The sequence below is a fragment of the Balaenoptera physalus genome, assembly GCF_965194825.1.
Source record: "Balaenoptera physalus genome assembly, chromosome: 20".
Lineage (NCBI taxonomy): Eukaryota > Metazoa > Chordata > Mammalia > Artiodactyla > Balaenopteridae > Balaenoptera > Balaenoptera physalus.
In genome coordinates this window covers 57,793,784-57,821,068 of record NC_138901.1, presented here as the reverse complement: position 1 = coordinate 57,821,068, position 27,285 = coordinate 57,793,784, and the positions used below count along the sequence as shown (strand labels likewise).

General features: G+C 42.3%; 1 protein-coding gene and 1 pseudogene across 7 annotated transcripts in view; one reads left to right on the top strand and one right to left on the bottom strand.

Moving 5' to 3' along the window:
- STX8 (syntaxin 8) overlaps positions 1 to 27,285 on the top strand; it is a 242,079-nt gene that overhangs the window by 41,915 nt on the left and 172,879 nt on the right. For all 6 annotated transcript variants that reach the window (XM_082441462.1, XM_082441466.1, XM_082441465.1 and 3 more), the window contains 2 exons: positions 2,621 to 2,745; positions 21,922 to 22,014. In XM_082441462.1, coding sequence (XP_082297588.1) covers positions 2,621 to 2,745; positions 21,922 to 22,014 — 218 coding nt within the window. The remainder of the gene's footprint in view (positions 1 to 2,620; positions 2,746 to 21,921; positions 22,015 to 27,285) is intronic.
- Positions 12,446 to 17,024, bottom strand: LOC309650270 (ADP-ribosylation factor 1 pseudogene; annotated as a pseudogene). The gene has a single exon. The product of its transcript is annotated as an ADP-ribosylation factor 1 pseudogene (transcript).

Here is a 27,285-nt window from a genome sequence, read left to right as displayed (position 1 = left end):
AATAACTAACTACAATCCTGCTTGATAAATGCCACGTTGGAGGTTTTGCACGAAGTGCCATGAGAGCACCAGGAGTGATTGATTTAAGGGAAGGGGGGTGGGGACGGGAATCAGGAAAGACTAAACAGCAGAAGTGACATTTGAGTTGAGCCTTAGGGGATGAATAGAATTTTGCCAGATGGACAAAGGGGTGGGGGTGGGGACCCTCCAGACTCATACAAAAACATGAGAGTGTGAAAGTTTGTGCCTTTGTCTGAGACGTGGTGAGAGTCTGTAAGGCTGAAGGAAGAGTAGGGTATGGAAGGGGGGTGTCGGGAGATGACGTTGCAGAGATCACTGGGGCCATGTTGTAAAGCTTAAGTCTGACCTGTAGCTTCTTAGGGAGTCGTGACAGTTTTAAAATAGGGGAGATCTGTGTTCTAGAAAGATCGTTCTGGCAGCAGAGCGTAAGGTGATTTGAATCGGGGTGACTGGGAACAAGGAGAGCGGTTGCAGGCTATGAGCATCTTCTACGCGAGAGATGATGAGGTCTGAGCTGAGACAGCACCAGCGGGGATGCACTTGGGGCGTGGACTTGAGAACCAGCTCCAAGGGAGGTCTTGGGAATTGATGAGACGTGGCGGGGGGGTTGGATGACTTGGGAATACAGTGATGCCGCTAGAAAGGATAGGAGAAGAAACCGCTTATGAGGTGAAAGTAGTGAATTTGATTTTGGGTGTGTTGAATTTGGAGTGGAGTTCCCAGCTGGAGAGTCCTAAAGGAAAATCCATAAATGCAGATAGAAGAGCCTGTAGGGAGATGGTGTGGGTAGAGAAATTTGAAAGTCAGTGATTTTTCAATCAGGATGAGGGGTGGGAGGACCTGCCTCGCATGGATTGTGATATGTGGGGTTTCTTTTTAACTATTTGTATGCCATTCCTCCCCCACCCTCAGATTTCTGATAGTGCCCTGCCAGGGCGGGAGCCCCAGGTAAGAATCCACCACCATGATGACTCAAGAGAAATATGGCCTGTTTCATTTGTATTGGGGCATAAGAATGGTCTAAGCACTGCTAGCATCGGTCCTTACAGCCTGAAACCACAGGTAAAATTGCCCAGGGAGAGACAGTATAGCAAGAAGAGAAGATCTAAATAGAATCCCTGAGGCACACTGCTATTTAAAGGGCAGATGGAAGAAGAGGTACCTGCAAGTTACAGAGAAGGACCTGCCCGTGGGAGAGAGAGGGGCGTGGAAGGAGCCGAGGGAGGAGGGGTTTCCTGGATACTGGAAGAAGGTCAGCAGTGGCCAGTGAGGCCTGGAGGACGGGTGAAGTGAGAACTGGGACGAGGTTTATGGCAGTAAGGAGGTTATGGTTGAGAAAAGTCTCAGCAGAGTGATGGGGTAGAAGTTGGATCCCAGGGGCTGAAGAGTGAACCCCGAAGGTCAAGAAGTAGAGCTGGTGAGCACGGTCCATTCTTTTTTTTTTTTTTTAATATTTGGCTGCGTTGGGTCTTCGTTGCTGCTCACGGGCTTTCTCTAGTTGCGGCGAGCAGGGGCTACTCTTCTTTGCAGTGCGCGGGCTTCTCATTGCAGTGACTTCTCTTGTTGTGGAGCACGGGCTCTAGGCGCGTGGGCTTCAGTAGTTGTGGCTGGCAGGCTCTAGAGCACAGGCTCAGTAGTTGTGGCACATGGGCTTAGGTGCTCCGTGGCATGTGGGATCTTCCCGGACCAGGGCTCGAACCCGTGTCCCCTGCATTGGCAGGCGGATTCTTAACCACTGTGCCACCAGGGAAGTCCCCCATTACCATCATTTTAAAAAGAATCCTATGAGTCATACTATAAAGTGAGTGGCTGTTCCCTTCTGGATAGAAGTGGTCGGATAGGGTTTCATCCACAAGATGGTCCTCACAGTTTGGACAGAATGTGGGCAGGTGGAGACAGGAGAAGGAGATACCTGGGTTGAGAAGGATCCTGTAAACATGGGACTGAGGCCAGAAATGTGTGTTCTGTGTTCCTTGGCCAGCAAGGAGCCTAATATGTCTGGTGCAGAAGGAGCGTGTGGGTTATGAGAGGGAGTCAAGATTAAGATGGATAATTCAGAATTTGTGTTATAAATGCTACACTATATTCATAGAATTGGTTTTGAAACCCTGCATGTGTTTCTATCTGAGCAGCCAAATACCCTCTAACACGAAAGTCAGTGGTCATTTTTAATGCTATAACCTGTAGTGGCAAAATTATATCTTCTTGAGAAATAATATTTGTGCCTTTGGTGCCACCTGTGAGACAGACTTTGTCCTAATAGAAAGGCCAGTTCCATTTGGCCTTGTGTTTTGAAATTTAAGACCTTCATTTATGATTATTGACTCAGATGTCTCATGGAGGATTAGTAAGAGTATTACACGCTGCCACAGTCTCCTTCACAGGCTGTAATTCTCCTGGGGACCAGGCTTGGGCCTTATTCATCTGCGTATCTCTTCCAGCACTGAACACAGTTGCTGGCATAAACTAAGCATGCAGTAAATTGCAGTCGAATTGAATTTTCAAAGCAGGCGAGGCTAGCCCCCGCTGCACTCGTGGGAGTGATTTGCAGCAGAGCTGTATTTTTCGAGTTATGTAACGCCTTTAATCTTGTTCTCAGGTCCAGCCTGATGACTGGAGGGGCCAAGCGAGGAGTACCCAACCCTTGGCTCTTCGAGGAGCCGGAGGAGACCAGAGGCTTGGGTTTTGATGAAATCCGGGAACAGCAGCAGCAAATTATCCAAGGTACTAAATACCCCAAGAGCGTGGGCTCAGAAACATTGTCAGATTTTTTTTATCATAGCTTTGGATATTCCTTATACCCACTGAAAATCGGAGGTAAAGCTGTTGGTCTTTGAGAGCTCTTGGCGCTTTTGTGCCTCAAGATACCTGAGGATTAGACAAACGCTGTTGTCCATCCAGGTAGCTCATGGAAGTAGGGATTCTCTCCTGGGAGAGGGACAGAGCAGTTCTGAGTCTGATCAGTCCAGGTGACTCTGAGGCGTGTGCCCCCTCCCTGTTCTCCACGATTGGGGATCATTCTCCAAAGAAAAGACTCCATTTTTTTCATACATAAGTCAATTTGTTTTATTTTTTACTTTTTATTTTATTCTTTTTTATTGGAATATAGTTGCTTTACAATGTTGTTAGTTTCTGCTGTACAAAGAAGTGATTTTGGCTTTTACCTTCAAGTTCATCTTGTCCAGTGGCTTTTAAAACTGCTAATTTCTTCTCTTTGTTAATTTCAGAAGTAACGCATAATTGTTATACAAAGTTCAAACAATATAGGGATATATAAAATGAAAAGCTATATCTATATTGTTTCTCCGATCTCAAACTGTAAACAGGTTAACAATATATTTCTTCAGGCTTTTTTTTCTATACATACATACATGCATACATACTGTATATTCAGTATAAGCACACATATTTTACGTAAATGAGATCATGATACAGATAATTGCACAGCTTTTTAAAAAATTTAATATGTGTGAGACATTTCTTCATGTCAGTGTTACAGATGTTATTCTACTTTTTTAAAAACAGCTTTATGGAGGTGTGGTTGACATCGTAAATAGCACATATGTAAAGTGTATGTTTTAGTAAGCTTTGATAGGTGTATACACCTGTGAAACCATCAGTACAATCCAAATAATAAACATAATCATTACTCCCGACAGTTTTCTTCATGTCTCTTTGTAAATCTTACTGTTGTCCCTCCCACATCCCCAGATAGCTGCTGATCTGCTTTCTGTTGCTACAAATTAGTTTTTTATTTTTCGGTATAAAGGGAATCATACAGTATGTGCTCTTTTGTTGGGGGGAGGTGGGGTCTGGCCTCTTTATCTCAGAGTAACTATTTTAAGGTTCATCCACGTTGTTCCATGGATTAGTATTTCATTCTCTTACATTACAGAATAGTATTCCCTTGCATAAATTGACCACGATCTGCATATCCATTCACCTGTTGATGCGTATTTTGTATTATACAAATAAAACTGCTATGAACATTCATGTGCAAGTCTTTGTATGGACATACATTTTCATTTTTCTTTGGTAAATACCGGTGGAATGACTGAGGCGTATGTTTAACTTTTTTTAAAATATCTTTATTGGAATATAATTGCTTTTCAATGGTGTGTTAGTTTCTGCTTTATAACAAAGTGAATCAGCTATACATATACATATATCCCCATTATGTTTAACTTTGAAAGAAACTGCCAGGCTCACTTCAAAAGTGGTTGTACAATTTTACATTGCCACCAGAAGAATTTGTGTCCTAATTGCTTCAGATCTTCACCAAAGAGTGTTATAGAAAGTCTTTAATTTGAGACATTCAAGTAGGTGTGTAGTTGCATTTCATCGTGGTTTTAATATGTATTTCCCCAATGACTGAGTCTTTGCATGTGCTTATTTGTCATCAGCGTGTCTTCTTTGATGGAAGTATGTGTTCAAATTGTTTACCTATTTTTAATTGGGTTGTTCGTCTTTTATTATTGAGTTTTAAGAATTTTAAAAAACATATCCTTTTATATGTTTGTCAGATATTTATGTTTTAGAAATGTTTTCTCCCCATCTGTGGCTTATATTTTTGGTTTTCTTAATGTCCTTTAAAGAGCAGAGGTTCTTAATTTTAATGAAGTCCAATTAGAAATCTTTGACTATCTAAAGCCACAAAGATTTACTGCCTTTTTTTTTCTAGGAATTTTATAGTTTTAGGTTTTACAATAGGTCTATGGTCTACTTTGAATTGATTTTTTTTTAATATAGCAAGATATAAATAGAAATGCATTTATTTTTTTTTCATTTGCATATCTATTTGTTCCAGCACCATTTGAAAGAAAAAGAGTATCCTTTCTCTACTTAATTACTTTACTGTTGTCGGAAATCAATTGACCGTATATGGTGTGGGCCTATTTCTGGACTTTCCATTCTGTTCTGTTTGTCCATTTGTTTATCTTTACATCAGTGCCACACTGTCTCCATTATTGTACCTTTGCCACAAGTCTTTAAGTTAGGTAGTATAAGTCCTCCAACTTTGTTCTTTTTCAGAATGTGACTGGCTATTCTAGATCTTTTGCATTTCCATATGAATTTCAGAATCTGCTTTCAATTTCTACAAAAAAGCCTCGTGGGCTTTTGATTGGGATTACATTGCATCTTTAATTTGGGGAGAATTGACATTTTTTTTTTTAAACTTTTTTTGGGGTTTATTTAATTTATTTATTTATGGCTGTGTTGGGTCTTTGTTTCTGTGCGAGGGCTTTCTCTAGTTGTGGCAAGTGGGGGCCACTCTTCATCGCAGTGCGCGGGCCTCTCACTATCGCAGCCTCTCTTGTTGCGGAGCACAGGCTCCAGACGCGCAGGCTCAGTAATTGTGGCTCACGGGCCTAGTTGCTCTGCGGCATGTGGGATCCTCCCAGACCAGGGCTCGAACCTGTGTCCCCTGCATTGGCAGGCAGATTCTCAACCACTGCGCCACCAGGGAAGCCCCCAGAGGATTGACATCTTAACAATATTGAGTCTTCTGATCCATGAATATGGTATATCTCTCCATTTATTTAGTTGTTTCATTGTTCTCAGCAGTGCTTTGTAGTTTTCACTGTATGTCTTATACATCTTTTATCAGATTTATCCCTAAGTAGTTCATATTTTTTGTTCTCTTATTGACATTTATAAATTTCTACTTCTGATTGTGGCTAGTATATAAAAATACAATTGATTTTTGTATACTGACCTTGGATCATGCAGCCTTGCTAATAAACTCACTAATTTTTTAATAGCTTTTGGGTAGAATCTATAGGATTTTCTATACAAATGGTCAATGCCATCTGTGGATAAAGACAGTTTTACTTTTTCTTAAAAAGACTCTTAAGAGCAGTTTTAAGTACACAGCAAAATTTAGAGGAAGGTACAGAGAGTTCCCATATAACCCCTTTCCCCACACATGCATAGTCTTCCTCCATTATCAACCACCAGAATGGTATATTTGTTATGATTAATTAACCTACATAGATATCCTAATCACCCAAAGTCCATAGTTGATCTTAGGGTTCACTGTTGGTGTTGTGCATTCTATGGTTTGGACAAATATAAAATGACATATCCTTCATTACAGTATCATACAGAGTATTTCCACTTCCCTAAAAATCTTCTGTGCCCTGCCTGTTTCTCTCCCTCCTCCCTCAACCCTTGGCAACCTCTGATCTTTTTACCATTTCCATTGTTTTGCCTTTTCCAGAATATCAGTAGTTGGAATAATACAGTATGTAGACTTCAGATTGGCTTCTTTCACTTAGTAGTATGTGTTTAAGGTTCTTCCATGCCTTTTCAAGGCTTGATAGCTAACTTCTTTTTAGCACTGAATAATATTCCACTCTCCGCTTGTACCAAGTTTGTTTATCCATTCACCTTCTGAAAGACATCTTGATTGTTTCCATATTTGGGCAGTTATGAAAAAGCTGCTATAAACATCTGTGTGCAGGTTCTTGTGTACATGTAATTTACCAACTCTTTGGATAAATACCAAGGAGTGCAATTGCTAGATCACATGGTAAGAATGTTTAGTTTTATAAGAAACCACCAAATTGTCTTCGAAAGTGACTGTACCACTTTTCATCCCCACCAGTGATGAATTGAGAGTTCCTATTGCTCCACATCCTGTCAAATCCTGACAGCATTTGTTGTTGTCATTTTCCAGGGTTTGGTCATTCTAATAGATGTGTAGTGGTATCTCTTGTTTTAATTTGCATTTCCCTCATGACTTATGACGTGGAGCATCTTTTCATATGCTTATTTGCCATCTGTATGTTGTCTTTGGTGAGGTATCTGTTAAGACCTTTGGTCCATTAAGAGTTCTTTATATGTTTTAGGTGACAGTTCTTTATTAGATGTTTCTTGCAAATATTTTCTCCCAGTCTATGACTTGCCTTCTCATTTCCTTGATAGTATCTTTCACAGAGCAGAAGATTTTAATTTTAATGGAGTCCAGCTTATCAATTATTTCTTTCATGGATTGTACCTTTGGTTTTGTATCAAAGTCATTGCCAGACTTCTCGTTTCCTGTTCTGCCTGTAATGGACCTTGGAAGTCACCACTCCATCCTAAAAATCAGTAATATAATAAGCTGAACAGACTGAAAAAGTCACCAACTCTTCTTGGATCTGTAAGAGAGGGGAGGACACAGGGCAAATCACTTCCTGCAAGATTGGAGAGACAGGAGAATACAGGGAGTCACAGCTTACTGGAGCAGAGACTTCTGAGCAGAAACCAGTGTGAGAACCAGCTGGGTAGGAAAATCTGAACTGTAATTGGTGAGTTGCTGGAGGCTCAGTGTGGACAAATCTGAGAATTAAAAACTCCAGGGGACCCAGTCATAGTGGGGTCCTCACAATTTTGTGAGATTCACCTCTAGGAGCTCTACCAGGTTCTCACAGTAAATACCAGAGAAAAATCCCCTCCCGTTTCTGGCAGAGAGAGGGGAAAAGGAACCATTTTGGAATATGCTTAGAGCACTCTGTTCTTCTTAACAAGGTTTCATCCTCAGGAGAAACTACTTAACCAGGACCTAACTTGCTAGATTATATCAGTCTGACTGATCTGGGGGAAAGGAAATGCCTTAACTCTAGCCCACTAGCCATCCTGTCCCACCTAAGTGGCAAGGGGAGGAAAAAATGTTGAAACACTTGTGACGTTCACAGCCCAGAGACAGACTCACTAAAGACTGGGACCTAATGATAGGACTGTAGAACACTCCCTTAATGCCCACACTTTACCACCACCTTTTACTAAAGGTCTTTTTACAGCAGTTCATTTTACCACATACATCCTGTCTAATAAGAAGAAATTACAAGGCACACCAAAAGGCAAAAAAACATAATTTGAGGAGACAGAGCAAGCATCAGATCCAGACATGCCAGGAATGTTGGAATTATCAGACCAGGAATTTAAAACAATGATTAAGATGTGCAGGATTCTGATAGATAAAGTAGATAGCATTGAAGAACCAGATGGGTAATGGAAGTAGAGAGAAGGAGCCAAAAAGAAATGCTAGAGGTCAAAAACACTGTAACAGAAATGAAGAATCCCTTTGATGGTCTTATTAGTAGACTAGACATGGCTGAGGAAAGAATCTCTGAGCTTGAGGATATCTCAATAGAAACCTCAAAAAGTGAAAAGCAATAAGAACAAAGATTGATATAAAACAGAACAAAATATCCAAGGACATTGGGACAACTGCAAAAGGTGTAGCAGATGTGTAATGGGAATACCAGAAGGAGAAGAGAGAGAAAAAAACAAAAAATATTTGAAAAAGTGGCTGAGAATTTCCCCCAGGTTAATGGCAGACACCAAACCACAGAGTTAGGAAGCTCAGAACACCAAGCAGGATAAATACCAAAAAAATTACACCTAGGCATATCATTTTCAAAGTACAGAAAATCACAAAGATAAAAAAAAAAAATCCAAAAGAATCTAGAAGTAAAACAACACAAAACAAAAAAGAACCCCTCACTTCTAGAAGAACAAATGTAAAAATGACATCTGACTTCTCAGAAGCCATGCAAGCAAGAAGAAAGTGGAATGAAATCTTTAAAGCGTTGCCAAAAAAAACCCTCCAAAACAATCTCACCAATCTAGAATTCTGTACCTTGTGAAATTATCCCTCATAACTGAAGGAGAAATACTTTCTTAGACATATGAAAATTGAGGAAATTTGCCAGTAAACCTGCCTTGCAAAAATGGTTCAAAGGTTATTTAGAGAGAAGGAAAATAACATAGATTAGAAACTTTCTACATAAAAGAGCATGAAGAAGGAATGAAGTGATAAGAAAAAAGTCATTGCCATACTCAAGGTCATCTAGGTTCTCTCCTATGTAATCTTCTAGTAGTTTTATAGGTTTGTTTTACATTTAGATTTATGATTATTTTGAATTTTTGTCAAGAATGTAGGGTCTAGATTCATTTTTTCACATGTGAATGTCCAGTTGTTCCAGCACCATTTGTTGAAAGACTGTCTTTACTTCATTGTATTTTCTTTGCTGTTTTATCAAAGATTGTTGACTGTATTTATAAGGGTCTGTTTCTCGGCTCTCTGTTCTGTTCCATTGACCAGTACCACACTGTTTTGATTACTATAGCTTTATAGTAAATCTTGAAGTCGAGTAGTGTCAGTCTTCTTTGTTCTTCTTCAATATTGTGTAAGCTCTTCTGGGTCTTTTGTCTCTCCATATCAATTTTAGGATCAGTTTGTTGATATCCACAAAATAACTTGCTGGGATTTTGATTGAAATTGTGTTGAATCTATAGATCAAGTTGGGAAGAACTGATACCTTGACAATATTGAGTCTTTCTATCCATGAATATGGAATATTTCTCCATTTATCTAGTTCTTCTTTGCTTCCATTCATCAGTTTTGTAGTTTTTTTCATTTAGATCTTGTACATATTTTGTTTGATTTATACCTAAGTGTTTCACTTTTGGGGGTGCTAATGTAAGTGGTATTGTGTTTTTAATTTCAAATTCCACCCATTCACTGCTGGTATATAGGGAAGAGATTGACTTTTGTATATTAGCCTTGTATCCTGCAACCTTGCTATAATGGCTTTTTAGTTCCTGGAGATTTGTCAGTTCTTTTGGATTTTTTACTTAGGTGATCATATAACCTGTAAATGAAGTTTTGTTTCTTTTTTCCCAATCTGTATGCCTTTTCTTGTTCAGATTGCATTAGCTAGAACTTCTAGTACAATGCTGGAAAGAAGTGACGAGAAGGGACATCCTTGTCTTTTACCTGACCTTAGTGGGAAAGCTTTGAGTTTCACATCATTAAGTATGTTGTTAGCTGTGGGGTTGGTTTTTTTTTTTTTTTTGGCTGCATTGGGTCTTCGTTGCTGTGATTGGGCTTTCTCTAGTTGTGGCGAGTGGGGGCTACTCTTCGTTGCAGTGTGCGTGCTTCTCATTGAAGTGGCTTCTTGTGGATCATGGGCTCTAGGCACGTGGGCTTCAGTAGTTGTGGCGTGAGGGCTCAGTAGTTGTGGCTCACAGGCTCTAGAGCGCAGGCTCAGTAGTTGTGGTTCATGGGCTTAGTTGCTCCACGGCATGTGAGATCTTCCCGGACCAGGGCTTGAACCCGTGTCCCCTGCACTGGTAGGCGGATTCTTAACCACTGCGCCACAAGGGAAGTCCAGCTGTGGGGGTTTTGTAGATATGAAGTTGAGGAACTTCCTCTCTATTCCTAGTTTACTGAGAGTTTTTATTAGTGATGGACGTTGGATTTTGTCTGATATGTTTTCTGTATCTGGTGATATGATCATGTGATTTTTCTTGTTTATCCTGAAATCCTATGTGTTGGTCTGTGGTTTCACCCATTAGCTGTTCATAAACAATGCATCTGTATCCTAAAAAGCACCACATGTCATAGCTGATGGTTGATGGGGAAACTCCTTTGATGTGGTGCAATTTTGATGAGATGATTGTGGAGACATGAGGATGCCCTAATGACACTGATTTGTCATGGTTGCAGCATTTGAACTTGTATAAAAAGGAAATCTGTAAGTCTATAACCTGGCAACGTTTTATAACCCTGTATATTAAAGATGGCTTTCTCATAAAATCCAGAACCACACAGCCCTATGGGCAAACACTCGTGATGTTTGTGCCTGTGTTTTTAAAGGTGCTGTGATGGACAGTTGGCATGCCAGGGTTCGAGAAGAGTGGATGGTTTGAAGTGCTTGCATATACCTGTGCAAAATCAACTGGCTGCCTCTGTTCCTATTTTACTGTAAATTTTATGGTACTGTTTCTGTTGCATTCTCCAGGGAGCTTCTCTGTAGACAAACACCCCCCCCCCCACCCCACTGCCCCCACAAGTGGTGGAGATGCTGGTGTCTGAGTTTCCTGGTGTATCCAGGAAATCATTTTAAATCAACTCTTCTCCAATAAAAATTAATTTTAAAGAGTTGCCAGAAATGAAAAACTGGACATCACTACTATTTACAATGATGTGTTTCAGCTTACTTTTTCATTTCTGATATTAGTTGTTTGTGTCCTTTCTTTTTTTTTCATAGTTGGCCTGACTAGAGGCTTATTGAACTTATTGATCTTTTCAGAGAACCAGCTTTGGTTTCATTGATTGATTATTTATTTATTTATTTATTTATGGCTGTGTTGGATCTTCGTTTCTGTGCGAGGCCTTTCTCTAGTTGCGGCAAGCGGGGGCCACTCGTCATCGCGGTGCGTGGACCTCTCACTATCGCGGCCTCTCTTGTTGCGGAGCACAGGCTCCAGACGCGCAGGCTCAGTAGTTGTGGCTCACGGGCCCATTTGCTCCGCAGCATGTGGGATCTTCCCGGACCAGGGCTCAAACCCATGTCCCCTGCATTTGCAGGCAGACTCTCAACCACTGTGCCACCAGGGAAGCCCTCATTGATTTTTTTCTCTCTTGATTTCCTGTTTTCAGTGTCATTGATTTCTGCTCTAATTCTTAATATTTCTTTCCTTCTGCTTATTTTGGATTTAATTTGCTCTTCTTTTTCTAGTTTCCTGAGGTGGAAACTTAGACTATTGATCTTAGATCTTTCTTCTTGTCTAATATATGCATTTGCTGCTATAAATTCTCCTCTATGCAGTGCTTTTGTTGTATCATAAATTTTGGTAAGTTGTGTTTTCATTTTCATTTAGTTCAAAATATTTTTAAAGTTCTTTTGAGACTTCTTTGATCATGCGTTATTTAGAAATATATTGTTTAATGTCTACATATTTGGGGATTTTCCAGCTATCTTTCTGTTGTTGATTTCTAGTTCAATTCCATTGTATTCCAAGAGCAGAACTGTATGATTTCTGTTCTTTTAAATTTATTAAAGTATGTTTTATGGCCAAGAATGTGGTCTATCTTGGTGAATGTTCCATGTGAGCTTGAGAAAAATGTGTATTCTGCTGTTGTTGGATAAAACAGTCTGTAGATGTCCATTACATCCAGTTGATTGATAGTGGTGTTGAGTTTAACTATGCCTGCTAGATGTGTCCATTTCTGATAGAGGGGTGTAGAAGTCTCCAACTCTGATAGTGGATTTATCTCTTCCTCCTTGCATCTCTCTGTTTTTCATCTCATGTAGTTTGCTCTGTTAGGTGCATACACATTAAGGATTGTTATGTCATTTTGGAGAATTGACCCCCTTATCATTATGTAATAATCTTTACCCCGATAACTTTACTTGCTTTGAAGTCTGCTCTGTCTGAAATTAATACGACAACTCCTGCTTTCTTTTGATGACTGTTAGTATGGTTTATCTTTCTCCATCCACTTACTTTTTTTTTTTAATAGTTAAGAGATTTTATTCTAATAGCTGTAATTACAGTGCTTGTCTGTCGAAATGAAAACTGAAAACAAGTGTACAAAACTGATTACTAATTGTGTATTGAAAGCAGTAAGAGGTTCGGAGCAGGCAAGCAAGGAGACTGCAGGGCTCCCGCTCCAAACAGAGCGTTCCAACCACAGTGCCCATGCTGACCCAAGAAAAGCTGGGGTTCCTCCAAGGGGTCTGACAGCAGTGGGTGCAGCCTCCAGCCCATCTCCCGGGCGGCCATGTAAGCACAACTGCTATGTGGTGTGGGATGACCCGAGACAGAGCAAATCACAGGGACCTTACTGTGACCATGCAGAATGGATCATGGCTGGTTCTGCCCCATTTCACATTCCCAACAGGAGGTAGACCACCGGTGGACTGGATTCAGGCCATTGCTGCAGAACCTACACTAGGCACATTTCTCCCTTCTGTGTGTTCAGGTGTTCTCCTTATCTTGTAACTATTTTAAAAAATGCACCGAGTTTGGGTTAAAAACCAACCACCAGAATGGATCTCAGCGCAGATCTAAAGCCCAAGAGGAGGAGCACCTGGCTCATCCGAAACGGCGACTCCTGGATGACCCGTGCGCCTAGAAGCCCTTCTCAGTACTAAACAGTGGGTTGGATTTCTTTTTACAAAAAAAAGCTGAGTACTATTGCATAGGAGTACCAGAAGCTGCCTCATTGGGAACAAAAACTATTTACATTAAATAAAAACCCAGTTGCAGGCAGCGTCTGCTCATTTACAGCCTGGTGAAGCACACTGTGACCGACCATGGAGACAGCTTCTGGCACTCACACCCCAGGGGCGCATTTGCCACATGAGAGTAAAGCGAGGGTCGGAGGAGGGAGTGAATGGGGAGGAGAGAGAGGAGTCCAGCTCACTTCTGGTTCTGGAGCCGATCGGACAGCCGGTCCAGTCCCTCATAGAGCCCATCCCTGCTGGTGGCACAGGTGGCCTGAATGTACCAGTTCCTGTGCCTCAGAGTGTAGACCCAGCTTGTCCGTGACCTCCGCTGCATTCATGGCATTGGGGAGGTCCTGTTTGTTAGCCAGCATGAGCAGAACAGTGTCCCTGAGCTCGTCGTCTGCCAGCATCCTCATAAGCTCCTCTCGGGCCTCATTCACACGCTCTCTGTCTTTGCTGTGCACCACAAAGGTGAGACCTTGTGTGTTCTGGAAGTAGTGGCACACAGAGGCTGGATCTTGCCCTGGCCGCCCACGTCCCACACAGTGAAGCTGATGTGCTTGTATTCCACGGTTTCCACGTTGAAGCCTGTAGTGGGCGTGGTGGTCACGATTTCACCCAGCTTCACTTTGTACGGGATGGTGGTCTTTCCTGCAGCATCTAGGCCCACGATGAGAATGGGTGTTTCTTTTTTGCCAAAAAGGCCCTTGAAGAGGTTTGCAAAGATACGCCCTGTGCTGTAGACTGGTGGGAGCAGCCCTGGGCACAGAAACCCTCGGCGGCCGCGGCACAGCTGCTGCTCGAAGGCAGGCGTTGGTTTCGCTCCCACTCCATCCATTTACTTTTAATCCATGTATTTCTTTACATTCAAAGTGAGGTTCTTATAGACCACATATAGTTGACTCTTGTGTTTTGATCCACTCTGTCTTTGTCTTTTAATTGGTGTAGTTTTACTTCTTCATTTCAATCTAGATGCCTTTTATTTTTCTTTCTTGCCTTATTACACTTGCTACAACCTCCAGTACAATGTAGGAATTATGAGAGCAGACATTCTTGCCTTGTTTCTAATCTTATGGAGGAAATATTCATTTGAAAGCCAGATGTGAGTTTTTCTTTGTTCAGTTACTAAAAATATTCTTGAGGTTTTTTTTTTTTTTTTTTTTTTTTTTTTGCTGGGATGCAGTTATTTGGGTCTTGCTTTGTCAGGTGGACCAGAGCAGTGTTTATTTTAGAGTAAGGGTCAGCAAACCATGACCTATGGGCCACATCTGGCCCACCACCTGTTTTTGTATGGTCTGCAAGGTAAAAATGGCTTTTCCATTTTTAAATGGCAGAAAAGAGTCAAAGAATATTTCATGACTTGTAAAGGCTGTATAATATTCAAAGTTTAGTGTCCATAAATAAAGTTTTATGGAAACACAACCATGCTCGTTCATTTGTTTATTAGTAATGGATGCTTTCCTGTGACAATGGCAGGGTTGGGTAGCTGCACTGGAGACCATATGAACCAGAAAGCCTGAAATATTTGCTCTCTGGCCCTTTATAGAAAATGTTTGCAGACTCCAGTCAAGAGGTGATTTCCCTCACTCCTGTGCCAGAGCCATTCTGCATACCCTCTCTGATGCCCTTTGAATTATGAGGTGACCTGGTGGGTAGGGGTAGGAATTATGTGTGCAATTCCTGTGAGCTCAGAGAGTTATTCCTTCTAAGGCTTTCAGGTGGTTCTTTCCCCAGCCTTAATTTCCTCACCCACGTGCCCTGATCAACACTCACCTGAAGTCTCAGGGTGGACCCTGTGCAAATCTCCAGCATTTTCTCTCTGTGCAGCTCTCTGGTACTGTGCCCTACGTACTGTAGCCACCTGGACCTGATTTTTGGATTCTTCTCAATTCGGGGAGACTGCTGGGCTCTACCTGGGATCTGGCTTCCCCACACCATAGCCTGGGAACTCTCTCAAGGCGATGGTGTGGGGCAGAGAGCTTATCTCATCTGTTTCCCATGTCTCGGGGACCACTGTCCTTCATTTCCTGATGTCTGTGTCTTGAAACTGTTGTTTTATATATTTTGCCTGTGGTTTTGTGTTTTGTTTTCCAGTTGTTTGGGGCCAGAAGTAAATCTGGTGCCTGCCAGTCCCTCTTGGCCAGAAGCAGAAGTCTAACTCTGTTTTGAACTCCTTTCTCACAGTGAAATTATCTGGTGAATTGAAGTACTGTTCCTCCCGTGTCACTTTAACTCTATATATTTCACCCGTTTTCTGAAGTAAAGTGAAGAAATTAAGAACAAGGCAGATTTTACTTTTCAGGATTCATGGTTCCTGAAAGGAATGTCTTACTAGCCAATACTAATGAATTTTCTGGGCATTGTTGCTTTTTGCCAAGAAAAACTGTTTTCAGTCAGGAAAAAGTTATCCCTGCCCCTGAGGAGGTGCCTCATTCAGAGATTGCTGTAGGCTAGGTGTCAGAGGACGCTGCGTGCAAGTGTTTGTATTGTCTCCAAAACCTAGAGCACCCTTACTGAGATGTCCCCCCTTTGGAAGCCGGCTGGCTTTTGGGGTTCGGTGGGGGGGGGAGTAAAAGAATGGAGGAGAGGAGCAGCATATATTATAGGTCAGGATGTTTTTCTACTCTTTGTGTTTTGAAATGCTCTATCCCCTCCCCCCCCCCCCCCGCCTTGATTTCTTAGCAAGCTGTTTTTCAAGGATAAACACAAAAATGGAAGTCATCTTTACACGAAACCCTCATTAATCTTTTCTCTGCCCCAGGAACCTTGGTGTGATGCGCTGAGGTTACCATGGCTTTGCTTCCTGGCCAGGTCCCGCGCTGGAAAAAAAATACACAACCACAAAGGGTTGCTTCTGACTTCCTTTTGCCTGTGGAATCTGTTAGCCTTTCTGTACTTTCATGACCTTTAGAAAACACTTGGAAAGTCATCCTGAATAACAGTTTTTTGCTAGAGCTTAGACTCGAGGCAATGAATGCCTTCCTTCCCTGACCCGGAAGCTAGGCCTCGTTACAGCCAGTTAGCCGGCCTCAGCTTCTGTGCTACCTAAGCCATAATTTGATGTGCGAATGGACGTTCAGCAGAAGAGGGGTGAGGTGATGACAATAACTGGATCACCTCAAAAATCCCTGTGAGAGGGAATTCCCTGGCGGTCTGGTGGTGAGGACCTGGCGCTTCCACTGCTGGGGCCTGGGTTCGATCCCTGGTCGGGGAACTAAGATCCCGTAAGCTGTGCGTTGCGGCCAAAAACAAACAAAAAAATCCCTGCACTAAAACAAGGGAAGGTGCTTTTTTGGTCAGTACAGACCCTTGTTTCTGAGTCAGATGGCGGGTGGCAAACATTGGAGAATTGCTCTACCTCTACCCAGGAGGTCGCTGTTGCTGGGGCTTCTTAATTAGCTCCAACTATTCTTACCATAGTCTATAGACGTTCTTTCTGGATTCTAGCAGAAAGTTGTGCATTAGTTCTGGGTTTCTGTGTTCTTAGGTCTCTAAGTATTTTCATAGAAATAGCGGTGGGGCAGGTGGCCGGCCGGGCTGCGTTGTGCCCTGGCACATCTAAGCAACTCATCTTTGAACACTTGCAATCATAACCTCACAGGTTTTTTCAAGATAACCTTTCTTGCAGCTGTCACCTACACCAAGATTCCTTCCCCCCAGATCTTAAAAACATCTGTTCCTAGAACTTGCTCTAAGAGTCTTTCCAATGTAGTGATTATCTTTACCCAGTGTGACCTCATCTACTTCCCCTTCTTCAAGGAGAGCTCCTATATATCAAATGTGGGAATTTCCATCGCTCCTCTCTGGGCACTGGACAACACAGCATCAGCTACTTTTTCTATTACCTAAACTCAGAGAGCTGTCTAGTATTAACGAGAAGTCCTTCCATATGTATGTAGCAGAGACTGTATTTCTTCCTTCTACAGACCTAGAGGGTCTTCTGTGGTCATTCCTTTGGTGTGGATCACCAAAGCAAATGGAGAAACCCTCCATTTAAACTAGGCCCGTTTAAACACCTTTATTAAATACTTGCTCTGTACCACCAGTTGGGCTCTGAACCAGTTGGGCAAAACCATAGGAAAGGAAGACACAGCCCCAGCCCTTGCGGCTCTTGTCATGTGCTCAGTCGGGGGCCTGAGGTTGCAGTTCTTAAGAATGTTCCTTGGTTTTATTTACTTGTTAAAATGTTGGTAACTTGGTGCTTTTGACAGCTTCAAACATATGAAAGTAGAGAAAGTAAGATAATGATTCCGTCTTACCCATCACTTGTTTCAGCAATTATCAACCCATAGCCCATCTCGTTTCATCTACATGTCTACCCACCTACCCATCCCTGGATTGTTTTTGAAGCAAATCCTAGACATTGTACAATTTCATTGGTGAATATTCCAGAATATAACTCTAAAGCATGCCTGCAAAAGATAAGGACTGTTTTTAAAAAACAGAAACATAACCACCATGCCATTATTACCCTTAATAAGTTAACAATTCTTAATCTGAACACCGACTGGATATTTGATTTCCCTGATTGTCCCATGATGGGTTTTTTTTTTCAGGTTGTTCAGTTCAGGATCTGAATATGGTCTGTACATTGCAACTAATTTGTTATGTCCCTTAAGTTTCTTTAGTAGGTAGGTGCCTTTGCCAACTCTTTTTTTCTTTGCTGTTTCTTTGACGAAACAAGGACATTTGCCCTATAGTTTCCCACTATCTAGAATTGCTATTTGTATCCACACACATTGTTTAATGTGTTCCTCTGTCCCACATATTTTCTGTAAATTGGTAGTTAGATTTAGTGGCTTGATCAGAATGACGTCTGTTACTTTCGGCAAGAATACATTATGATGACTGTCCCTTTATTTTTAATCTACAGCCACCAGATTGTCCTCCCACAATTACATGGTATTTAGTTAGAAGATGGTTTTTCTGCATGTCTTAAGATAGGAAGTAGTCAAACACCTAACTATTCTGAAGCGATTTTTCAAAAAATGATCGTATTTGTTTTCTACTGCTGCTATAATAAATTAGCACAGACTTAGGGACTTAAAATACAAGTTTATTATCTTATAGTTCTGTAGCTCAGAAGTTCAGTACAGATGCTACTGGGCTACGATCAAGGTGTTGGCAGGGCTGGGTTCTCTTCTGGAGGCTCCAGGGGAGAATTCATTCCCTTGCCTTTTCCAGCTTTTAGAGGCTACCCACATCTCTTGGCTCCTGGACACCTTCTTTAGTCTTCAATGCCAGCAAGTTGCATCTCTCTGACCCTTCTTCATGCCTCCCTCTGACCACAGCTGGGAAAGATTCTCTGTTTTTAAGGACTCATGTGATTAAACTGGGCCCACCTGGATAATCCAGAATCATCTCCCATCTCAAATTCCTTACCCTTAATCACATCTGCAAAGTTTCTTTCGCCATGTAAGGTCATATATTCACAGGTTCCTGGGATTAGGATGTGGACATCTTTAGGGGGCCATTATTCTATGTAGTGCAATGGTCATCCAGTTTTTTAAAGTCAATACCATTATAAAATTGAAGAATGATTAATAGAGTATGGTATGTTGCAAATGATCTGTTGTGATATCATAATGCTTTAGGGTATCAATAAGGTAGGATAGATTAATGAGCTGTGATTACAACATCGTAGTAGTTTTACATGGTTCTGGGTAGCTGTCTGCATGGGTCTTGATAATCGTTGATATTTTTGCAAGTAGCAGCATTTTATTTTGTTCACTGGCTCTAAGATGACTACACTGCCTCCCCTTAGAAATGCTGCTTTAAGACTTGTAGAAGCTCAGAAAATGGTACAAATGAACTTATTTACAAAACAGAAATAGTCACAGATAACAAACTGTAACAAATTTATGGTTACCAAGGGGGAAAGGGAGCGATAAGTTGGGACATTGGGATTGACATATACACACTACTGTGTATAAAATAGATAGCTAATAACAACCTACTGTATGGCACAGGGAATTCCACTCAATACTCTGTAATGACCTATATGGGAAAAAAATCTAAAAAGGAGTAGATATATGTATATGCATAACTGATTCACTTTGCTGTACAACAAAAACTAACAACATTATAAATCAACTATATTCCAGTAAAAATTTTAAAAAAGACTTGTAGAAGCTCAAGTCATCAATATTATTATTACATACACAGCATCTCTGTTATCTGGACCTTCTGTGTTTCTGAATTATAGGATGAAAATTTATTGTAGCACTTAAACATAGTGAGGAGGTACTAAGTTCTTATAGAAATGATTTGAGTAGAGCAGAATTTTTAGCCCTCTTTCTGCTTTGCATTAGCAAGATAACCTTTAGGTAGTTAAGTCAGATAATGAGTCAAGGTTAAGTGAAAAGAGTAACATAGGTATTTTTCATTCATAATCTATGTCTGTACTAGGTAAAGCAACTTCAGGACTTTAATGATTTTTTTTCCTAATTGAAAACCATAGAGGAATCTCCTTTTCTCTTTTTATATTGTTTTACCTTTTAATTCGCGTTGACACTTGACCCTCAGTTCTACAATATATCTGGTTTATTTGGGGGGTGCATTTGGAATTTCACTGTAACATCGGTCATCCTAAAGCAGCACTAGGTTGATGATAGATTTTTCTTGGAGGCCATCCAAGAGGTGGTTACTAAAGACCAAAAGGACCTCATTATAAAGTGATTTTGCTATAAAATCGTCCCTTGGAATGATCCCTAGAGACAGCAGCTCATTTGTACAGTTAAAAGAGCATGTAGTGTCAAAAATCGTTACTAAGGGGTCCTTACCGCACACCATTAGTTTAAATAAATTCCAGATGAATTAACAAGTTGTATAATGGCTTAATTCCATAAAAAGACTAGGAAAAATTATATAAGGAAATGTTGTTAATGTGATCTGGGGCAAGAAGACCTTTATGATTTCTGCTTTTGTAGATAGCCCTTCATGTGAAACAGACATTAAAAAAAAAAGAACAACAAGTGGAGCCACGAATGGCATGTTATCCTCACCCAACAGAGTGCTTGGTGGAAAGAATCGTTAGACTCAGCCTTGGAATCTTCTTTCCAATGCACCTCAAGCAAAGGGAAAAAGTACTTATAAAGAGATTGGGACTGGCCTAGAGTTTAAAAAAATTTTTTTTTAAATAAAGGATCTTGAGTAACTTGAGTTCTTTTCTCTTTAAATTTTCAAACATTTAGAAAGGTAACACATTTTTTAAAAGCAAAAATGCTATTTTACTATACATTGTTTTGTATTCTGCTTTTCTTTTTTAACCCAATAACGTATCATGAACTTCTTTTGAAATCAAAATATACCTGTACAATATCACTTTTCACGGCCATATAGTGTTTTACTCTATGGCTGTACTCTGTGTTTCGCTTGTTTGTTTTGGCCTCACTGCACGGCTTAGTGGGATCTGAGTTCCCCGATCAGGGATTGAACCCGGGCCCCCCGGCAGTGGAAGCGTGGAGTCCTAACCACTGGACTGCCAGGGAAGTCCCTATACTCCGTTTTTAAACAAATCCCTGTGTTTGGGCATTAGGTTGTTTCTAATTTTTCACTATTATAAATGTATCCATCTGGGTCCAATCAGGAGAAAGAAATTCGAACGTGGAAAAATGTAGTGTATGGAATTATTTAACTATAACAGGGGGTTAGAGTAATGAGGGGTTAGCCAGCAGGAAGTAAAGAGACAGAACTAGCAGGTAGAAGGTGTAGTCACTCCCCTGTGGAGACAGAGCGCCCACAGCAGTACCCCCAGGGTTGAGGTGCAGATCAGGTTGAAGAGGGCACAGCTGAGGTTCACTGGATTTCAGAGAAGTCGCTGTGGGGCCGAGCTGGCGACACTGCCTGGAGATGGGTCCTTAGGGTACTAGGGAAAGCAGTGCACAGGGAGGCGTCTTACTGGAGGCACTCTATTCCAAAACTGCCCAAGGAGGGGGGTGTGTTGGGAGACGTTGCTGGCCTTGGGGTGCTGTTGGCCACTGCACACCAAAGGAGCTGTCAGCACGGCAGGAGTCTGTCAGGAGGGCACTGGAGCCAGGAAGCAAAACCCGTTTCCCTCGCAGTATCTCTGCAGTCTCCTCCACCGCCAAAGCTGGCAAAGGAAAAATTACTTAAAGGACCCAGATCCATTTTCACAGAGCAGTCAAAAAAGGGTGAACTTGGAGCTGAGAGACGATAAATTGAAAAGCGACAAAGGAAGCAGTGTTTCAAGGAGTATCCTTGTATATACATACATCAAGGCATACCGTCCAGATGTTTTGTTGCCCACATTTCCTAGACATAGAATTGATCAAGACGTAGGCACGATTTGCTCTCTAGAAAGATGTGTTAACTATCCTCCCGTGACTTAGCACTTAGAGCTTCTTCACACTTTACTTAACCCTGGGTGTTAGCATTCTTTTTAATGCTTACAAATCTGATAAGTCAGAAAAAAAAAAAAAACAAAAACCTCAGTATTGTTTTTAGTTGATATTTTTAAAAAATTAGTGATGTCAGGGCTTTTATTTGTTTTCCTTTTTTATTCTTTTGTGCATTTCTTATCTATATCCTTTGCCCATTTAAAAAATTGGAAGATTAAGTCTTTCGTATTGATTTGTACACGCTCTTTATGTATCAAGTATCAGAATGTTTAAATGGTCATATAGTCAAATCTTATATTCATTTGTAATGTTTAAAATGTAATTCATCTGGAAATCATTTTAGTTTAAGGTCTGAGGGTTATAAGTGTTTAACTTTTTAATTTTGTTCCAATTGTTCCAATAATGTTAACTATTTTCTCTCTTTTCCTGACTGATTTCAAATGTTACTTTGATCATATATTGTGTCTATTTCTAGACTTTAAATTGTTTTCCTTTGGTTTTTAGTGAGTTAATTGTCTCACTTTCTCTTTCAGAACAGGACGCAGGCCTTGATGCCCTTTCCTCGATCATAAGTCGCCAAAAACAAATGGGGCAGGAAATTGGGAATGAACTGAATGAACAAAATGGTAAGAACACATCTGAAATTGACCAGATTTGCCATTTAATATAAATGCTAAAGGCTTGTCTATTTGTTAAATGGTTTTAATATTACAAAACACCTAAAGTGATTTAACGTCAATGGATTTTTATATTGATAGTTTAATGCAATTGAGGGTGGTTTGTGGCAGATTTAGACTGTAGTTACTAAACGCTAGGAAAAGAAATTTGGTTAAAAAATGTCCAGTTTTCTGTAGCTGCTTTTAAAAATGCTTTGTTTTGTGATCTGTTTGTCCTGTGGGCTCTACCTTATGTGGTCACGGGGTGAAGTGGCTCAATGCCTTGTACACCAGTGCAGGGGCCAGGGCACACTGAGTTGTCCTCTACACACCGGCGGGGGGAGTTGGCTCCTCTTCCGTCATAAATACCAGGCTGCAGGGCCAAAAAATACTTGAAGATTTTTTTATTCAGGGCTCGATGTGACAAACCTGGCTGGAGAAAGATTAGTTTGCAAACCCGCGAGCAGGATGGCTTGGGAGAGACAGAGGTTTTAGTCAGGCGCCTACCCAGAAGGCTGTGCGGTTGAGGGTCCAGGGGCGTGAGTGAAAGATGCAGCAGTAGGAGTGGAGGAGAGGGGATGGAGGCAGGGGACTGGCGGTGCTCTTACCGCATGGACCCTGTCGGGAATGGGGGAGGGGGGGAGTCGCTGGTTTGTGAGTGGAGATCCTCAGTCCGGTTTGGACCCGTCCAGTGAGAGATGCCAGTGAGGAATCCGAGTCACAGTGTCGAGTGGACGGCGCGAGATACGGCACTAGAGCTCGGCGAGAGGACAGGACCAGAGGGAAGAGATGTGAGCAGCTTCAGCAGAGAGGTGCCGGGTGGAAGCAGAAGAATGGTTGAGTTTCAGTGAGGCGAGCGTTTATCGAAGGCCCCTACGAGGTGCTAAGCCCTTTAATCTGTGCCGTTTCATTTAATCAGCGCATAGCACTGTGAAGGTGATGTTATTGCTGTTTGTCAGAGGTGAAGCCCAGAGTGGCTGAGGGGCCCCGTAACGTCACCTCAGTTGTAAGGGATACAAATGAAATTTCACACTAGCTTCCTCTCTAAGGAAGACAAAGTGGGGAGAGAAAAGTAAAAAAAAGTAAAAGGTTTCAGCTTTTGGTCATAGTATCATGGAGGCTCACGGTGGAACGGCTTTCAAGAAAGCTTACCCTGTGTGGGCGACCATTGGAGCCCTGGGGGTGGGCGTGTACTCGCTCCAAGGGGGGGCTGCACCTGTCCGGTTGCGCAAGTCCCACTTTTCTTCATCTCTACAAAGACTGAGTTCATCTGTTGCCACAGTACTATTCCATTCATCTGTCATAAATGCATAAAAAGTTAATTCTATCCATCTGTCATAAATAAATAGATCACCAAAGCAAGTGGAGAAATCCTCTAGCTTTACCATCCTAATAGGGGTTCTTAATGGTTTAAGGACAGAGAGGAGGACAGTTCAGTCCTTTCCTGATGGTGCTGATGTGAACGTACTAATTCACGTATGTGCATCTAACTCAGTTATTGGCCAGTTCCTTCCTTGAAAGACAGTATTCATAGGAAAATTAGCTCTGTAGGAAATCTGCCTATCATAGGTATAATTGTTCTTTATCCCAAGGAAATTTAGCCTGTTGAGTGGGTCAGTCTAGAGAGGACGCTAGCCACACACTGGTAAAGCACGTCCGTCCTGTGATGTGCTCAGATAAGCCATGTCTAGTAACCGTGGTCCATGGGCAAGGATGGATGATGCCCTGCTTTGGTGCGACGACTTGCTGACTTCCCGGATGAAGTCTCCGTGCATTTTCTTGCATAAGCAATCACACTGGCATGTCCTTATCTTGTTCAGTAGCCACCATACTTTGCTGCGTATTAGAATCACCTGAGGACCTTCTCAGCCTCCAAAGCCCAGGCCATACCTGAGCTGGTTTTCTGTTGTTGCTGTAACGCATTACCACAGACTTAGTGGCTTCAGACAGTGCAACCCCCTCCTTATAGCTCTGGAGCTCTGAAGTCTGCTATGGGTCTCACTGGGCTAAAACCAGGTGTTGGAAGGGCTGTATCCCTTTCTGGAGGCTCTGGGGGAGAATTAATTTCCTTGCCTTTTCCAGTGTCTAGAGGCTGCCTGCATTCCTTGGCTTGTGGCCCCCTTCTCCACCTTCAAAGCCAGCAATGGTGGATTGAGTCCTTCTTGCATGGCATCACTCTGACCTCTAGCTTCTGTCTTCCTCTTCCTGTTTTAAGGACCTTTGTGATTATGTCAGGCTCACCCGGATAATCCAGAATAGTGTTCCTGTTTAAGGTCAACTGATTTAGCAAGCTTAATCCATCTGCAACCTAATGCCCCTTGGCCATGCAACCTAATGACATATTCTCAGGTTCCGGGCTGTAGATGTGTCTAGGGGAGGGCCGCTTTTCTGCCCACCACAGTACTTTATGCCAGTTAAATCAGAATCTCTAGGGTGAGGCCCAAGCATCAGTACTTTTTTAAAGCTCCCCAGATGATTTCAGTGGGCTGCCAGGTTTGGGAACCAGTGCCCCTGTTGAATATGCTGAGAGAATGTATTTAGTACTGTACTTTTCTCTTGCCTCTCGTATGCTCACATGACAGATGGAAAGCCCACCCATGCACAGACCGTTCACGTGGTTACATATGACACATCTGCCATCCTAGTTACGGAGACTCTTTCTTCCCATCAGGCGTTTTACCCCCATCCTTTTCACCTCTTCCTCCTGCCTCCCCGGTCCTCATCTCTGTTCCAGACCCGGATGCATATATGCGTACATAGACAAACATGAGGTATTTTTCCATGAGTTGCCAGAATAAGCTGGGTTTTCTCAGTGGTGGCCTCCCACTGAGATTGCAGCTATGCTGGTGGTTTTCTGTTGCGCACATTTGCTCCTCAGAAATAGGGCAGAGTCAGCCATTTGCTTTCATAGGAACAGAGAGACTCTCTGGGGATGAAAATGATGTCCCTGCTAGGGCTGTGATCAGCCTTTATTCCTTTCGTCAAAGTCAAGAGGCCGTTATGTCTGGAGGTGTTGAGAACAGGCTTGCAGCCCCATCTGGATTTTTACTGTGACCCGAGTACATCATGAGGCGCCTGGGACCCAGGAGAAGGTTTCCACTTTTGGCTGTAAATATCTCTACTTGGTTTATTGGCCTACTGAATTACTCTTTTGGTTTTCACTAAATGAGAGAAACAATAGGCTAAGATAATGGCCAGCCAGGCCATTTTTGGAATCAAGTATCCAGACTGAGAGCATAGCCACAAAGCCGAAGGGTCGAATTATCATCACTATAGGAATCTTCTCAGAGAGAGTTAAAAAGGGCCTGGCCCACACCAGTAATTACCCTGTTCCTATGCCAGTGACCAAGCCTAATGAGGAAGAGGATTGGCAGTTCAGTGAAAATGCGGGTGATGGGAGACCTGCAAGTCTAGTGGATTTGGGGGGTTGGCAGCTGGTGAAGGTGGGGGGATGCAGGAGAAGAGGGGTGGGTGGAGGGCCGAGCCAGGGAGATTGCCCCATGGGACCACAGTTCACAGTGAACCGTACGGATGGCTGGGGGCAAAGGGTTCGTGTCAGGCTGACTGCCCAGATGCTGTTCCAAAGTGCAGCTGTGATACAGTTTTACTGAAAAATCCCTTAAAGCTCATGCTCAAGAGGACAGGGCCTTTGGAAAGGAACACTGAAACAAGAAAATGAATGGGACTGACTTGACTGAAGTAGATATTTCTGAGACCTGATTTGGGCGTTGGCCAAGCTTTGGAAGTCAGCACCGAGAAGAACCACAGAGGCCCGGTTCCGAGGGAGGAAACTGCACCAGGAACAGCCTGTCACTAACCTCTGCCAGTGTGTGGTGGTCCTTCTCATTCTTTTTGATGTTCAAATATCCCAAATTCGGCCAGTCCTTTCGATGTTTCTCTGTCCATCTTTAAACCTTTCCTTGCTTTCTGGAAGAATCCACGGTGACAAGGAAGGCCATTCGTCTCTACTGACAGCATAAGTACTGGGATTGAGGAGACCAGGGTGTCCTTTGAAAGAACTAGACAAAATGATCAAAGATTTCGCGTACACATCAGTGAATTACCATTGTAAGGGTCTGTTAGAGCTCCTAGCTGCATTTTCATGTTGAAATTAATGTGGCAGGCTGAGTAACAGCCCCCAAAGATACCCACATCCCGATCTCTGGAATCTGTGTTTCCTTTTGTGACACAAGGGACTTGGCAGGCGTGTTAATCCATTGAGGATCTTGAGACGGAGAGCTTATCCTGGATTACGTGATTGGGGCCTAAATGTAATCACAGGTGCCCTTCTCAAAGCGGGGGTGGCCAAGGGACTTCCCTGGCAGTCCAGTGGTTAAGACTGCGCTTCCACTGCAGGAGGTGTGCGTTCAATCCCTGGTCGGGGAGCTAAGACCCCACATGCTGCCAGGCACGGCCCCAAAAAGAAAGAGGCCGAGAGAGCTTTGACATGGAAGCGTGGCCATGTGATGACTGAAGCAAGGTGCTGTGATACTGGCTTCAAAGATAAAGGCAGGGGTCCCGGGCCAAGGGAGGCAGGGAAGACAGCTCTAGAAGCTAGAAAAGGCCAGGAAATGAACTCTCCCTTAGAGCATCTGGAGGGACACCTTGATTTCAGTTGAGTGAAACTGATTTTGGACTTCTGATCTCCAAAACTTATAGGGGAGTGATTGTGTATTGTTTTAAGCCACTAAGTGTGTAATCATTTGTTAGAACAGCAACAGGAAACTAATGTAGGTAATCATTGTCTTTTTGTCAGTTGTCAGTGAACTCAGGTTAACCCCTCTTACGCTAGAAAACATGTATTGACTCCTTCATGTGTCTGTAACTCCTCTTCCTTCTTGAGGAGCTTTCTTTGAAGCGGGCTTCACAGAAGGAAGTTTGCAGTTCTGGCGCCCCAGTCAACCTCTCAAACTGCGTAGCACTTTAATAACAGAATTTAATTGCGGACTTTAGTCTTGTACTGGTGAAGTGTGTGGGCATTTGGGCGAAAGAATCTCTTTGTGGAATATCTGGTGTCAGAATTTCCCAGAGTCCAGTAGGCCAGCTGAGTTGAGGTAGCACGGAGAGAAGCAGTTTATATTTTAATAGTTGCATATTTTAAGTTTAATGTGTGGTAGAAATAAAAATGACTAGCATTTGAAATCTGATTTCACAGCACTACAGAATCTCCTTATTCAGTTAACTTGTGTGAGCAGGAAAATGATAGTGAGTTGATAAGAAGAAAAACATTAAGCAAAAATG